The sequence below is a fragment of the Peromyscus leucopus genome, chromosome 2, assembly GCF_004664715.2.
Source record: "Peromyscus leucopus breed LL Stock chromosome 2, UCI_PerLeu_2.1, whole genome shotgun sequence".
Taxonomy (NCBI): Eukaryota; Metazoa; Chordata; class Mammalia; order Rodentia; family Cricetidae; genus Peromyscus; species Peromyscus leucopus.
Window position 1 is genome coordinate 53,432,849 of NC_051064.1, and position 13,003 is coordinate 53,445,851.

Here is a 13,003-nt window from a genome sequence, read left to right on the forward strand (position 1 = left end):
GCTAATGGAGGCCAGATTGCTGATGCCCAAGCTTTGGGTGGGCTGTGGGTGGGTCAGGGCTGACCAAGGCTCTCGAGTCAGAAAGGCAGCAGAAGCCAGAGACCCTCTGACTTCAGCCCACCCACCTTAAAGATAGGCAAGGGGGCAAGGTTCTAACCCACTGCAGGACTATTGATGTTCTTGGCAAGACAGCTGGTAACCCCTGATCTCTACGTAACCCCGCTGGACCTAGATGCAGGCTCCAGCCTGAGCCACACCTCGCCGAGCCCAAACCAACAGGCAGAATTGGGAGTTCAGGGTACAGATGCAGGTCCACAGCTACTTCTTAGGCTGTCCTCTCTGGGCGTCTCTTTCTGTGCCCAAGGAGGCACAGTCCCCATTGTTTGAAAAGCCACAGGTTCGCCGGGCATAGTGGCACACGCCTTTATTCCCAGCATTTGGAAGGCAGAGACAGGTGAATCTCTGTGAGTTTGAGGCCAGCCTGGTCTACATAAGTGAGTTCTAGAGCATCCAGAGCTGCATAGTGAGGTCCTGTCTTGAAAACAAACAGAAAAGCCACATGTTGCCCTGTGTTGGGTCTTTTCCATCCACAAGTCTCTACCTGAAACATTCTCTCCCAGCCTGGGGGACGGCCAACCTCCTTCACTCTGTAGACCCTCCGCTGGGACTAACTCAGTCTGTATCTTGTCTGGGCCTGATGCACCAATGCTCTAGGTCTGTGAACTCTCTCCCAAGGCACGGTCCCATGTGGGCCTGCAAAGGCCAGTGTAAAGTGCCTGGTCTAGGAGAAAGGGCTGTGGTGCCCAGGGGGAGTTCTTGGTGGTATCGAGCACTTACTATGGGGAGTGTGGACCAGAGCAGACACTCTGGTGTGTGTGGCTTTGATGACACCGCACTTTTCTCTAAGCACACAGAACAGCCTGGAAGCCAGGCTAGGACTCTGGCCTCTTCCCACCCTACCTCAGAAGTCTGTAGACTTGACTCTAGCCCCGGGTACTTCCAGCAAAGGAGCTTTGGTAAGGTGGCTTCTATGAGAGAAATTGGGCCTCTTGCTACATATCCCTGGCTGGCCTGGAACTCACTATGTAGACCAGGCTAACCTCAAACTCACAGAGATCTTCTTGCCTCTGCCTCCTGGGTGCTGGGATTAGAAGAATGTGCCACCACATCTGGCTGAAATTGGACCTTGAACACATATGGGACAACCAGGAGAAGTCAGAGGGAACTTAAGACCTGTTTAGGGACTTTAAAAGCCCAGATCCCCCTAAATTCACCCTAAATACTATATATTCTTTATAATACTATAAGGAATCTCTGCCTTCAGGCTGCCTTCCTGCTTGGCCAGGCCTGGGACACTGTGTTCTGAACCTCTGTGGCCTGGCTGAATACCTGCTGGTCCATCTGGACTAGGCCTCCCGCTTGGGCCCTCCTAGAAGGTAGCTCTGGGGGTGATTCGTAAAGAGCTGGCCAGAACTTCAGCAGCTTCTCCGAGTGACTGGTACCCCACACGGGTCCATTTCCCACAAGTCTGCCCTTGGCTGCAGGGAAGCCCACCCTTGAAGTAGACCCCATCATCCGGAATGAACCGTGGCCTGGAGGCCCAGCCTTTGCCCACCTCCCCCAGCCTGGTTTCTCTCTTCTTCCACGCCTGCAGGGCAGAGGTCCTCAGAAGAGGAGTTCCCTCCCAAAGTGGTTCCGTTCCAAGGTCTCATGAAATGGTGACGTTTAATGAGAACTCCCTACCCCCTCCCCCCGTATATACATCTATAAAAAATTCAAATACAGCAAGTTACCATTGAGTCAGACTAGAAGGGACCGACAGGACATTAAATACTGGGGGCAGGAAGGGTCGATGGAGAATCGTACAAAACAGGGGCAGAGGTGGAGGGACTGAAAAGTGTGGGCACCGGGGGGAGGGGGATGGCTGGGCCCCCCCAGTGTCAGGAGCTTATAATCTGATGGTGGCAACAGAGACCCTGGGACAGACAGGAGGCTGGGGCAGGAGGAGAAAACTGTGGCTATGGGGGGGCTCCCCTCAGGTCCCCCAAGGGTTCCTGGGAGTCGCTGGCGTTGGAGGGTCCAGCCCGAGGGGGGTAGGATGAGAGGGGTCTTTGGTGGGTGGGTTAGCTGCATGGTCCTCCCTGGATAGAAAGGAGGGCCGGCTTGGTGTGGTGGGGGCTAGGGGGCGGCAGGGCCCGGACCTGCCGGGGTCTCTACAAATTGTGTCTGAAGAGAATGCAGAAGGTCCTCCTGCCCGTGTGCAAAATAGAAACCGGGGTCTGCAGGCCCAGCTCCGGCCTCTGCTCCTCTGCAGGTGCTCTGGCGTGTCCTCATAGGATGCCCGGCTCTGGGGAGATAGGCGGAGGAGGTGGGGCTGTGAGGGTGGAGGTCCCTAGGGTCCTCCCTCCCCTTGCTGCCCGGCCTCACTCAACCTACCAGATCAGGAGATTGCTGGCTGTGGCAGCAGCGGCAGCCAGGGCCAGAGTGATAGGGACACCGGTCACAAAGGGTGTCGAGGGTCCTCCGCCGCTGCCTAGCTCTCCGGGGTCACAGATCTTCGTGGTGGGTGGGGGTGCCAGTGAGCTGGTGGTGCTGGTCGTGGTCTCTGGGGAGCATGGGGGAAACTCAGGGCAGGGCCAGGACTGAGTCCCACCCAGAGCTGGGGTTTCATGAGGCACGCCGTTCCTGCTTCCTGATCGGATTACTGTGACCTCTCCCATCCTGCGCCCCAGGGCTCACAGGTGACCCCTGCACCCGGCCATCCCTACCAAGGACATCTAGAGAACAAGAACCAGGAACGCAGGTGTCGGGCAGAAGGGTGGGGCTGCGACAAGTCAGGGTGAGTCACAGAGACCCTGCTACTGTTCTCTGGAGAGAGTACACACAGGAGCCAGGGCAGGGGGCAGGCAGGCTCACCGGGGGCCTGGGCTTCCGTGGTGAGATGGCGTGGTTCCTCCGTCCAGGGTGTGGCGTGGGCAGCCACGCTCCAGTCACTCCACGTCCCAATCTCGTTGTCCTTGGCTGCCACCTGGATGATGTACTCCTTCCCAGCATAGGCATCCGTGATGGTGTGTGCTGTGCCATCCGACAGCTCCACCTGCAAGGCCAGTCACGGGACGGGGTGAGAAGGGACACCTTGGGGGTCACAGGCGAGGTGGCCTCCAAGGGGAGCAAAGACGCATCTTAGGAGAGCGACATGAATGTACCCCTGGAGGGAGTGAGGGCTTCCTGTGGGGAGAGGCCACAAGGAGAGACCTTAACTTTTTATGGGAGAGTAAGGCCATCAGGAGGAAGATCTAGAGGAGCGGCCTCAGGCATGAAGGAGGCTGGGATGCTCCCAGAGTGACTCTGCTCAGTAGCCATGATGCTGTTGTCCAAGACGCTGTCAGGCCAAGGGGAAGACTAATGGAGAGCAGCGTGGTGGTAGGGTACCTCCTTCTCAGGGAGCTACGGAGGAAAGACCACAAGCACCGACGCTGGAGAGCTGCCCAAGATAAAATTTTGGCTCCATCTCTTGCTAACTTGGAGACCAAGCTGCTTAGCCTCCATGGGCTTTGAGTGCCTATCTATAAACTGCTATTAGTGACTAAGCTATGAGGAGAGTACCAGTCAGACCCCAGCCGACATTGTCACTGTGGGTTTCAGCCCAGAGCCAGTGTACCCGCCACCTAGCCCCAGCAGGGCCCTCTCCCAGAAAGGCTTCCATGTGGTATTGCTCTGCTTGAAGTAGGAAGGGGTGAGGACAGTCCCCAGGGTGACGGGACTGCCGCTCCGTTTCCTCCTGGAGGAATGGCGTCACCACCACTCCATACCCCCCGCCCCGTTTGCTGGCCTCATCCTTCTGGTCTCCCCTCCATTCTCCAGGGCGGCCTGCCTGTCCGGCGCCCCTCCCAGACCCAGGCTGGGCTCTGGTTCATCTCAGCGGCACCCGCCGCCTCATTAAGCCTCCTCGTAAACAGGGGCAGCCGGCGGGGGTGAAGGGGGGGGGGCTGCTCTGGGCCATGTCTGGCTTTAGGGCCTTTTTGGTTCCCGTTTCAGTCTTCACCACAGAAAAGTAAGGTCTAGGCCACCTGACCTGCTGGTCTGTGATACGCTTGCAAGCGTGCGTGCGTGCGTGCGTGCGTGCGTGTGTGTGTGTGTGTGTGTGTATACCCATCCATGTGTCCATGTGCTGTCAGGCCCATGTAGAGCAGGAAGCCTCTCTAAGTCCTGCTGTGTCTGTGGTCCTGATGCTGGAGCCCCAGGTAAAGGTCAGGGTCATGCTGAAATACATTTGTGCCCAGACCCTGGCCCAGTCAATCCTATTCCCAAGCCTTCCTCTCACGGAGGTGAGGCTCCAGTCCCGACTCTGGATCTCCCTCTCCTCTGTCTATAAAGATTCCCTCTGGCTGATTAGCTCATTTCTCCCTCCTTCTTGGCCTACAGAACTCCACATGTCTTTCCCCAAAGACAAAGGAGAGAGCCCAGGGGAGTGGATCACTGGAGGACTCATGACACTGTGCTTCTCGCCAATGATCTCTGGGCAGCGACAATCCCAGGCCTGGACCCTCCTTGCCAGGTTGTCGCTAATCCTTCAGAGAAGAGCTCTTCAATGAGCAGGTGCTCTCACTGGCACCCCCTGGCCTGGAAGCCCTCTACCCAGTCAGCTGCGGATGTCAGACACTGAGTCAGGCCGAGTCAGGGCCAGAGCAGGTGACAAGGGCACCCACGCTGGGCTCCGGTCCTTGCCTGACCGTTGTCCATGCTGAGACAGCTTCTGCCGTACCACCTGGGCCCTATTCTTACAAATTCCTAGTCTACATTTCCCCTGAAAATCCAAGTGACGTTTCCCTCTGCTCCCCTCTTGCAGCCTACACCTGTTACTCTCCGAAGGCAAGGACAGGGAAGATATTCTATACAAAATTCAAGTTGAAAAGAGCCACAAACCTAACCTGTCCCAGCGCCTATGAGACATGGAATAAGGAACAACGTACCACTGGGCATGCGTGTTCTCAGTGCAGAGGTGAGTCCTGCCCATTGTATGGGGCCCATGGACGCTCCTTGGCATATTGGTCCCGTACACGGATCAGCATGGTTCCTGCTGGGAGCCATGTGTGTGTGCGCGCGCGTGTGTGTGCATGTTCCCGTGTGTGTGTGTGTGTGGGGGGGTGGGCAGTATGCCAGGTCCACTGCAAGGCGTGTGCGCTGTGACGCGCAGAGCGGCTGCCTGTAGCTCGTTAGCGGGGGAGGGGCCTTGTGAAACCAGACCCTGGTTATTAGCAATGCATTAGGCGCGGGCAGCTGGCCAGGCGGGAGGGACTCCGGACTCTGTCAGGGAACACGTGAGTGAGAGTGTGAGTAGCCTTTGTGGGGACCAGGCCTGCAACCAGGACAGGCACCTAGGCATCACATTACATGTTTTAAAGGCCAGATGGGAGAAGGGCAGGAGGAGATGGCACTGGAGCCCGGCGGGGGTTCAAGCTGACCCCCAGTAGACAGACTGGCTTGCCTCATGGAGCACTCCCAACTCTAGTCCTAGCCCAGAGCTCAAGGGCCACCCAGAGTGCCCACAGCTTAAGAGGCCCTGGGCTCTCAATATGAGAATACCCAGAAGTCTTCAAATCCCTGGCTGTTTCCTAGAGCTCTCCATCATAGCTCCATCAATAGCCAGACCACAGCCTCACCCCACACTGACCATTGTCCACTGTTTGGGTCCCAGTCCAGTTCCCACTACCTGACCTATAACCTTAAAGTGACCTTTAAACTAGGCCTAACTTTGGAGCCTCGATAGTCATTAGGCTCTAAACTCACCCCCTAGACCAAACTTGACCGACATGTCTGGTCCTAACCCCTTGGGCCCATCTGCAAACCTTTGAGGGGTGGGACCATCCTGTTCTTTGGGTCCATCACGGGCCCAGTGTGTAATGGGAGGCACCTGATCAGGGCTGACAGTCAAGATTAGGAGCAGGAATCGTTAGGAATAGGACAGGAAACCCTTCACCTCCCACCCAGCACTTCCCCCACTACCCTCGAAGCCATGTTCCGATGAGGACGCCTCCCTCAGCTCCACTCATCTTCCCAAGCTTCTGCCACTGGGTCCCCTTCTGGTGGTGACACTGCCTGGGGCACAGTTTCTCTCTCTCAGTACCGCACACCCAGGCATCAGGATCTGGGCAGGGACAGGGCACTCACATGCTGCCACAGGTCCAGGATGAGAGGCCGGTAGCGCAGGAAGAACTTGAGAGGGAAGGACTCAGGGTCAGGCCAGGTGGAGGGCGTCTGCCATGTCACCTCCAGTCGACGAGGGTTGCTGGGCACCGGCCGAGCTACCACGTTTTCTGGAGGATCAGGCTTCACTATTGAGGAGACATTTGCTTCATTAGCGTGCTGATCTCTGGGAAGAATCACACCCTGTCAACCCCAGCCACGGATCAGCCATCTCTGTTGACCAACAGTTGACAACGACCACAGCTACTGTCTCTCTTGCCCGTGTCAGCTCTGGCAACTACAATGAACCACCACCTAACGAGTCACCAGCTCTGACCTCCCCATCGTCACCCTTGGCCGTCACTACAGCCACAGTCACCAGCTCTCGGTAGCAACACCCCAAACTTCAACCAACCTCCATCGCAACCCCATTCTCACGCTGTCCAGCATGCCAAGGACGAAGCCGACACATCGCCCCTATTGCCACCCAGATCACCTCTCCTCCACCGGGATCACACACTGCCCCTGCTGGCTCCCCCTCGGGCTTTTTCAGTTCTAGACGGGGACTGGACACCCTCGTTGAGAGTCCAGATTTGAGGACGTTCGTTGCGTTAGAGGTAAGCTGTGGATCTGATGGCAGCGGCATCCAAGGGCCCAGCTCATATTGAAATAATCTGACGGAGGAGCCAGCTGTGAGGCTTGCGGGAAGATGGAGTAGAGGGAGGCGAGAGACTGTCTCAGAGACAGATAAAGGGTTTGTCTGGGATGGGATGGGGCAGGGGCAGGCAGAGCCTGTCTGGAGTATGGCAAGGGCAGGCAGAGGGTCTGGATGGGATAAGGGGTGGGGTGAGGGCAGTGTCTCTCCCTACTCCTGTCTCCTGTTCTGACACCTCATTTATCACAGACCGTAAGGAAGCCATTAGCATGGGGGGGGGCTGCAGCTGCGCAGGAGTCTGGCCCAGCCCGGCCCCCTTCCCCCTGTTGCATGTTCTCTGAGCCAAAGAGACAATGAAGAGAACTGCTGGAGAAGAAGCCCTGCCCTGCAGGTAGGGACATCCACGTGTGCAATCACAGGTGTCCACAAGGGCGTGTCTGCGCCATTGTGCACACACGTGAACATCCCCACCAGCGCGCAGGTACACCTCTGGCACGCTCTCACACTCCCGGAGCAGGCAGCGGCCCCTCCATCACTACCACACGCACCGATGGTGAACTCGTCGAAGGTAATGGCTGTGCTGTTGTGACCCAAGGCATTGCTGACACTGATGGAGACCTTGTACTTGATGGTGGAGAACAGGTGCATGTAGCGGATGTGGCAGCGGTTCTTGAGGGCTGGGTCCTTCTCACAGACCATAATTTTGGAGCCGTGCCTGGAAGGGAAGGAGGCCCAGGCACTGTTACCAACATCGGGGGTCAGGTTGGGGCAGGCTGGGGGGGGGGGGGGGGGGGAGGCCAAGCCCAAGGCCGGGCCGGGGTCTTGGACTCAGGACGTGGTGAGGAGAGGGGGAGGTCAAAGATCGGGGCTGGAACCGGGTCAAGCGCGCAGTTACTCACAGCACGGTCACATTGAAGGTATTGGGGATGTAGGTAGGGGCGGGCAGATACCAGCTGCAGTAGAAGCCCTTGGGGTAAGTGTTGGAGCGGCAGCTGAGGGCAGGCTCCCGCGGCGGCACTGGGGGCGAGGACAGGGAGGTCAGGGCCTTCTTGAAGCGTCCAGTCCCCTGTACTAGCTTGGGGACAGGTGGGCCCCAGGGCCCCAGCACTCCCCCCTTACCTATCATCGATGCCAAAGGTGTGTGTGGGGGGGTGCTGTCAGCGAGGGTCTGAGGCTTCCCAGGCCACAGAGAGCCAGATGTTTAATTAAAGAAAAACAAGGCTGTGTGGAGGATTCCTCCCCCCACACCTGCTCAATGGAGGCAGGAACTGGATGGGGGGACGGGACGGGACGGGGAGGTGGGGTGGGGAGGAGGAGGGGGGAGCTCTGAGTCCCAGCTCATCGATCACAGCACGGAGATGATGTCTCAGGGAATTGTCCTTGCCCATGTCTCCTATCACAAATGTGCCCACGTCCAAAGAAGTGTCGTGGACACTGAAGGGAGCCAAGTGGTCCTCTCTACCTGCTAGGGTGACCTGTGCACCTTTTGGAGAAGAGAGCCCCCCCCCCCCCGCCCCAGGCCAACTGATACAAGAACAGGCCTGGCAGTCACACAGGAGTACAAGCAGGACAGCCATGAGCACATCCATGTGTGTACAAACCTGCATGTACCAGTGTAGGAGACACACACGTCTCTGACATGAAGGACTGACTGGTAACATAAAGCATCTATGCAGCTCCTGGTCACATCATCCATGCACAACCCTATGTGACTATTTGTGTGTGCAAAGTGTCTGTTGGCAGAAAGCAGCTGTTCCTCTGGTGTGTTTCCCCCTGGCTCCTGGCTCCAGCCTCCAAGTGCTCCACCACCTTAAGAGAGGCTGTGACATGACCAGTGGCCGCCTTCCACGTGGAGTAAGGAGACACAGGGAAGGATACTGTTTTGCTTGAGGTCACACAGAAAACCAGAACTGAAATTACTCTCAGAAAGGTAGTACTCACCTACATGACTACATTTGGGAAGTTCTGTCTGTTGTCTAACTGTGCTTTTTGCTGCTGTGAGCATTGAGCCCAGCTGTCCCACCTTCAGGCACTGGGCAAGGCGTGAGGACAGGCGGCTCAAGTTCCTGGAAGGAGGCAGCTTCTGTGATCTGACCCAGGCAAGGAATGTCTGTCTGTGGCTCCCGGGACACTGACACCTCCCTTCAGTGCCTCTCCCTCCCCACCCCCTGCCTGACAGGTGGACAGGAAATGGGAGGGGGTGACTGAACAAGCCAGGGACGGTGAAGGGGAGTACATGTCTACGCTTGCAGAGTCGCTGTGGTGACCCTCGGGGAACCGAGGTTTCCACCGTGTACACGACTCGGGGTGACTTCTAGACGCACACATCTAGTATGTGAAACCTGTGTGACGACGTGGCGGAGCCCGGGCCACACGCCCCAGAGAGCAAACCCGGCTCTGCAGCCAGGGCTGAGGGGCAGGAAGGGCACCAGGAGAGCCTCCCTGCAGCAGGTGGAGACACTGTGGGCAGAGCAGCCCTGCCCCAGCACAGGGGAGAGCGCACAGGGGCTGCCTGGCATCTGCCCACCACTGCTGTCCTTCCCGGGGAACCTGCCCCTCTTTATGTGGGTTTCCTGTCATCCTGTGTGCCTGTGGTGTTCCTGCCCGATCTACCCCATGGGTATAGAGTGCTGTATGGGGGTGGGGTGGGGGTGGCCAAGGACACAGGAAGTGCCTTCTGGGGGCCTGTGGGCCAGGCCAGAGTTGGCAGCCGCTCTAGGAGGAAAGGACATTCCGAGGTCGCGGAGAAACCTCCACTCCCCGCTCCCGCTGCTACCCCCCCTTACCCCCAGCTTCAAAGGAGAAGAGCGCTGGGGTGTGTGTGTCGGGGGGGGGGGGGAGCTGCAGAGTCAGCTCCCGCTGCCTGCCCTGGGTGTGGAGGGCAGAGCGGGCCATGGCACTGGACTCACAGCCCCCTCCCCTGGACGGGCTGACTATCTCCACCCCTTTCCTTCTATCCTCCCCTCCAGATCAGTCCCCTTTCAAACCTCCCCCTCAAACCAGCTCCCCTCTCCGAATGGGCAGGTCACAGGGGGTAGGGGCCAAGCAGGGGTTCGGTCTGTCATCTGGCTACTCCTGCCTGGTCCAGGGCCCTGAGAAGAGGAGGGTTTGGGTTCCCTGACAGGGACCAGGTTTCTCAGAGGGGAAAGGAGGAAAGAAAAACAAAGAAAAGGAAGAAAAGGAAGGAGTGAGCCGGCTGCAGCTGGAGCCCAGCTGAGGGGCCGGGTGGGCGGAGATGGGGGTGCAGCGAGAGACCAAGTGTGAGGCCGTGGGACAGTGTGGGATTGGGAGGCCCTGGCGCTGAGTGTGCTGTGAGCTCGGAGAACTGCGGGAAGTCACTGCGGCTGCGAGGTGGCTTCGTGGGCGACTCCTGGTCGTGTAAAAGTGGAGGCTGTGTGGGACAAGCTGGATGACTGTGTGACGTGGGGTGAGGCTGCCTGGTGTCCTGCAAGGCTTGGACATAAGGTCCTCCCGTGTGTCACCGTACCTGAAAACACGCAGCTGGCCAGCTACACTGTGATGGATGCTTTTTTTCCCCCCTTGAGACGTCTCAGGGAACCCTGACTAGCCTACAACTTACTATGCAGACCAGGCTGGCCTCAGACTCACAGAGATCTGCCTGCCTCTGCCTTCCGAGTGCTGGAATTAAAGGTGTGTGCTACCACACCTGGCTCTGAGTGTGCTTTTCAAACCATGGGTATGAGAAGAAACCCTGGATTCCCAGCATGTCTACAAATAGGCTGGACCTGGTGTGAGGGTTCGTCAGGGGTGTTTGAGCAAACTCCTATACATACATGACAGTGTCATACCTGGGTGTGCGGCATGCTCTCAGGTGCCCAGGCAGCCCGAGTTTCCCCTTGTGGGGGTTCCTGAGATGCCTGAGTGGCTGTGTCAGCTGGGACAGTGTCTGAGTCCCATACAGGGCCGTGTGCGTGTGCCTCTGCTGGCCTGGGATTTGTTTGTTTTCCTCCTAATTGGCTTGTTTTTCCATGTCCAGCCCACCAAACCGCATGTTTTTCCTCTCATCTAGCCAGCCCGCCTGGGCTGGAGCCCCCAGCACGCATGAGGCCTGCCCGCTGGCCTAGAGAGGAGGAGAGGCAGGCTGCCCACACCCTGAGCCAGGCCAGATCAGGCCAGGGTGGGGCGTACTGACCCTTCCGCTGCAGCCCTGCCCACACCACACCCACACTCCTCCTGCCTGGCATTCAAGGCTCATGGCCTGTCTTAACCTTTGCTTGTGGGATCTGTTGAGGTACCCCAAGTTCTGGACTCCTGAACACCTCCTCCTGCCTCCCACTCACTTCTCCTTGACATCGTTAACCACAGTCCTGTGAGCTACTCTTTTCTTCCTAGCCAAGCAGAGCTGGGGGCAGCTCGGTGCTGAACCAGGAGCCTCTATCTGATGACTCTTGGTGGGAGGGGCTGAACAAGAAACTGTCCATTTCAAAATTATTTTAATCTCTGGTTTGTTTTAGCTTAAGATCGGAATGATAGCAGTGTCCAGTAAACAAAAAAGGATGCTACTAAAAGGAACATTGTGATCCCGTTTCCTAACACATCAGTAGGCGCTGCCTTGCTGCTGCGTGAGGATTCACCTGAGGGAAGGAAGGTGGGCAGGGGAAGGTAGTGGGGAGCTGCCTGGCTAAGGAGTCTTCCACCAGGACATCACTATGGCTAAGTTCCTTTGGAAACTTGGAAATCAAGACTACATGTGTTTAGGATAAACATTCAATAATAATTCTCAGTCTGAAGGACCCGCAAACCACAGGTAATGTCGCCATGCCCTTGGGAAGCTGGCAAGAATAATACTTGAGTATTGAGTATTGTCAAACCTGGTCTCTTGTTATTACATAAAGTGGCCGAGATGGTTGTGATTAATATCCCCTGTTCCTCTAACCGGATCTTTAGACGGAAATAAGGCAGCAAGAGATAAGTACCTGTTACAGATGTTACAGCCAGTTCATGTCCTGCTCTTCCCTGAGGGGCAAGATCAAGGGAGTATAGTGAGCTGTATCTAAATGGTCTGGACTCTGGGGGCTGGAGAGATGGCTCAGCGGTTAAGAGCACTGACTGCTCTTCCAGAGGTCCTGGGTTCAATTCCCAGCAACCACATGGTGGATCACAACCATCTGTAATGAGATCTGGTGCCCTCTTCTGGCCTGCAGTCACATATGCTGTATACATAATAAATAAATAAATCTTAAAAAACAAAACAAAATAAACAAAAACTCCAACTTAAAAAAAAAAACAAAAACAAAAAAATGGTCTGGACTCTGGTCACAGTAGAGATGCGGTGGCCATGTCCTGTTGGTAAGGACTGTGGATGTTCCTTCAAAACTCAATTCCCCTCCGAAGGCCTTTCAAAGATCACAGCACCAGAAACTGGGTTAAGGGCTACCAGACACCAGCCATTACCACCAGCCTTATTTATCTGGCCAAACTCGGAAATCAGGAGAGCAGGTAACTGATGAGATGGTCTCATCCTTCTATACACTCTGACAACGTCCTCTTTGCCGTGTAAGGATTAGCCTGAAGCTGATGTGGTTTCCACTGTTACTGGGTGCTAAACCAAGGAGGATTTGGTTAAGCTGGTCCTGCATTTCTCCATAAAGACAACAGGGGTCACTCCATCTTTGGCTCACATTTAAAACACTTAGCCTGAATGCCATCTCTTCACTTTAAGCAGTTTGAAAAGGTTTCTTTCCAGAGGGGCGGTAGTGGCACACACCTTCAATCCTGAGGGGACGCCAGCCCACTCGAGCATGTGGCTCTGGCAGACCGTGCCCTTCTCCCCAATTCCCTCTGCCTTGCTAAAAACTGTTAATTCACATTCCCAAAGCTAGTCCCCAAGGTCCATTCTCTTATTTGGCCAATCCCTCCTCCTGAGGCTGACTACCAAGGGCCAGCTATCAAAGAATTGAAGTCCAACAATCAGAAGCCCCCTTTGGCTCACCTAATTAACATGCCCAAGTAGAATTAAACACCTCGTCCTAACACAGGGTTCTCCTTGTACCTTTATAAACCGCCATTTCCCCATGTGCTATGTCTGTCTCCTCTATCCAGAGGCAGGTCCTTTGTTGTCCGTCCGTCCGTCCCCGTTCCCCCCCCCCCCCCCTGCGCCTCGCCAGGACAAATATCCCTTCCCTTCCCCTCGTTCCCTCC

The 13,003-nt window shown here is 56.4% G+C and overlaps 1 protein-coding gene across 1 annotated transcript in view; it reads right to left on the minus strand.

Moving 5' to 3' along the window:
- Positions 1-1,706: 1,706 nt before the first annotated feature.
- Positions 1,707-13,003, minus strand: part of Cntfr (ciliary neurotrophic factor receptor) — a 39,463-nt gene continuing 28,166 nt past the window's right edge. Inside the window, 6 exon segments of the mRNA XM_037202526.1 lie at positions 1,707-2,347; positions 2,437-2,605; positions 2,917-3,097; positions 6,172-6,335; positions 7,390-7,556; positions 7,741-7,858. Of these exon segments, the coding sequence (XP_037058421.1) occupies position 2,347; positions 2,437-2,605; positions 2,917-3,097; positions 6,172-6,335; positions 7,390-7,556; positions 7,741-7,858 (800 nt within the window). The 3' untranslated portion in view covers positions 1,707-2,346.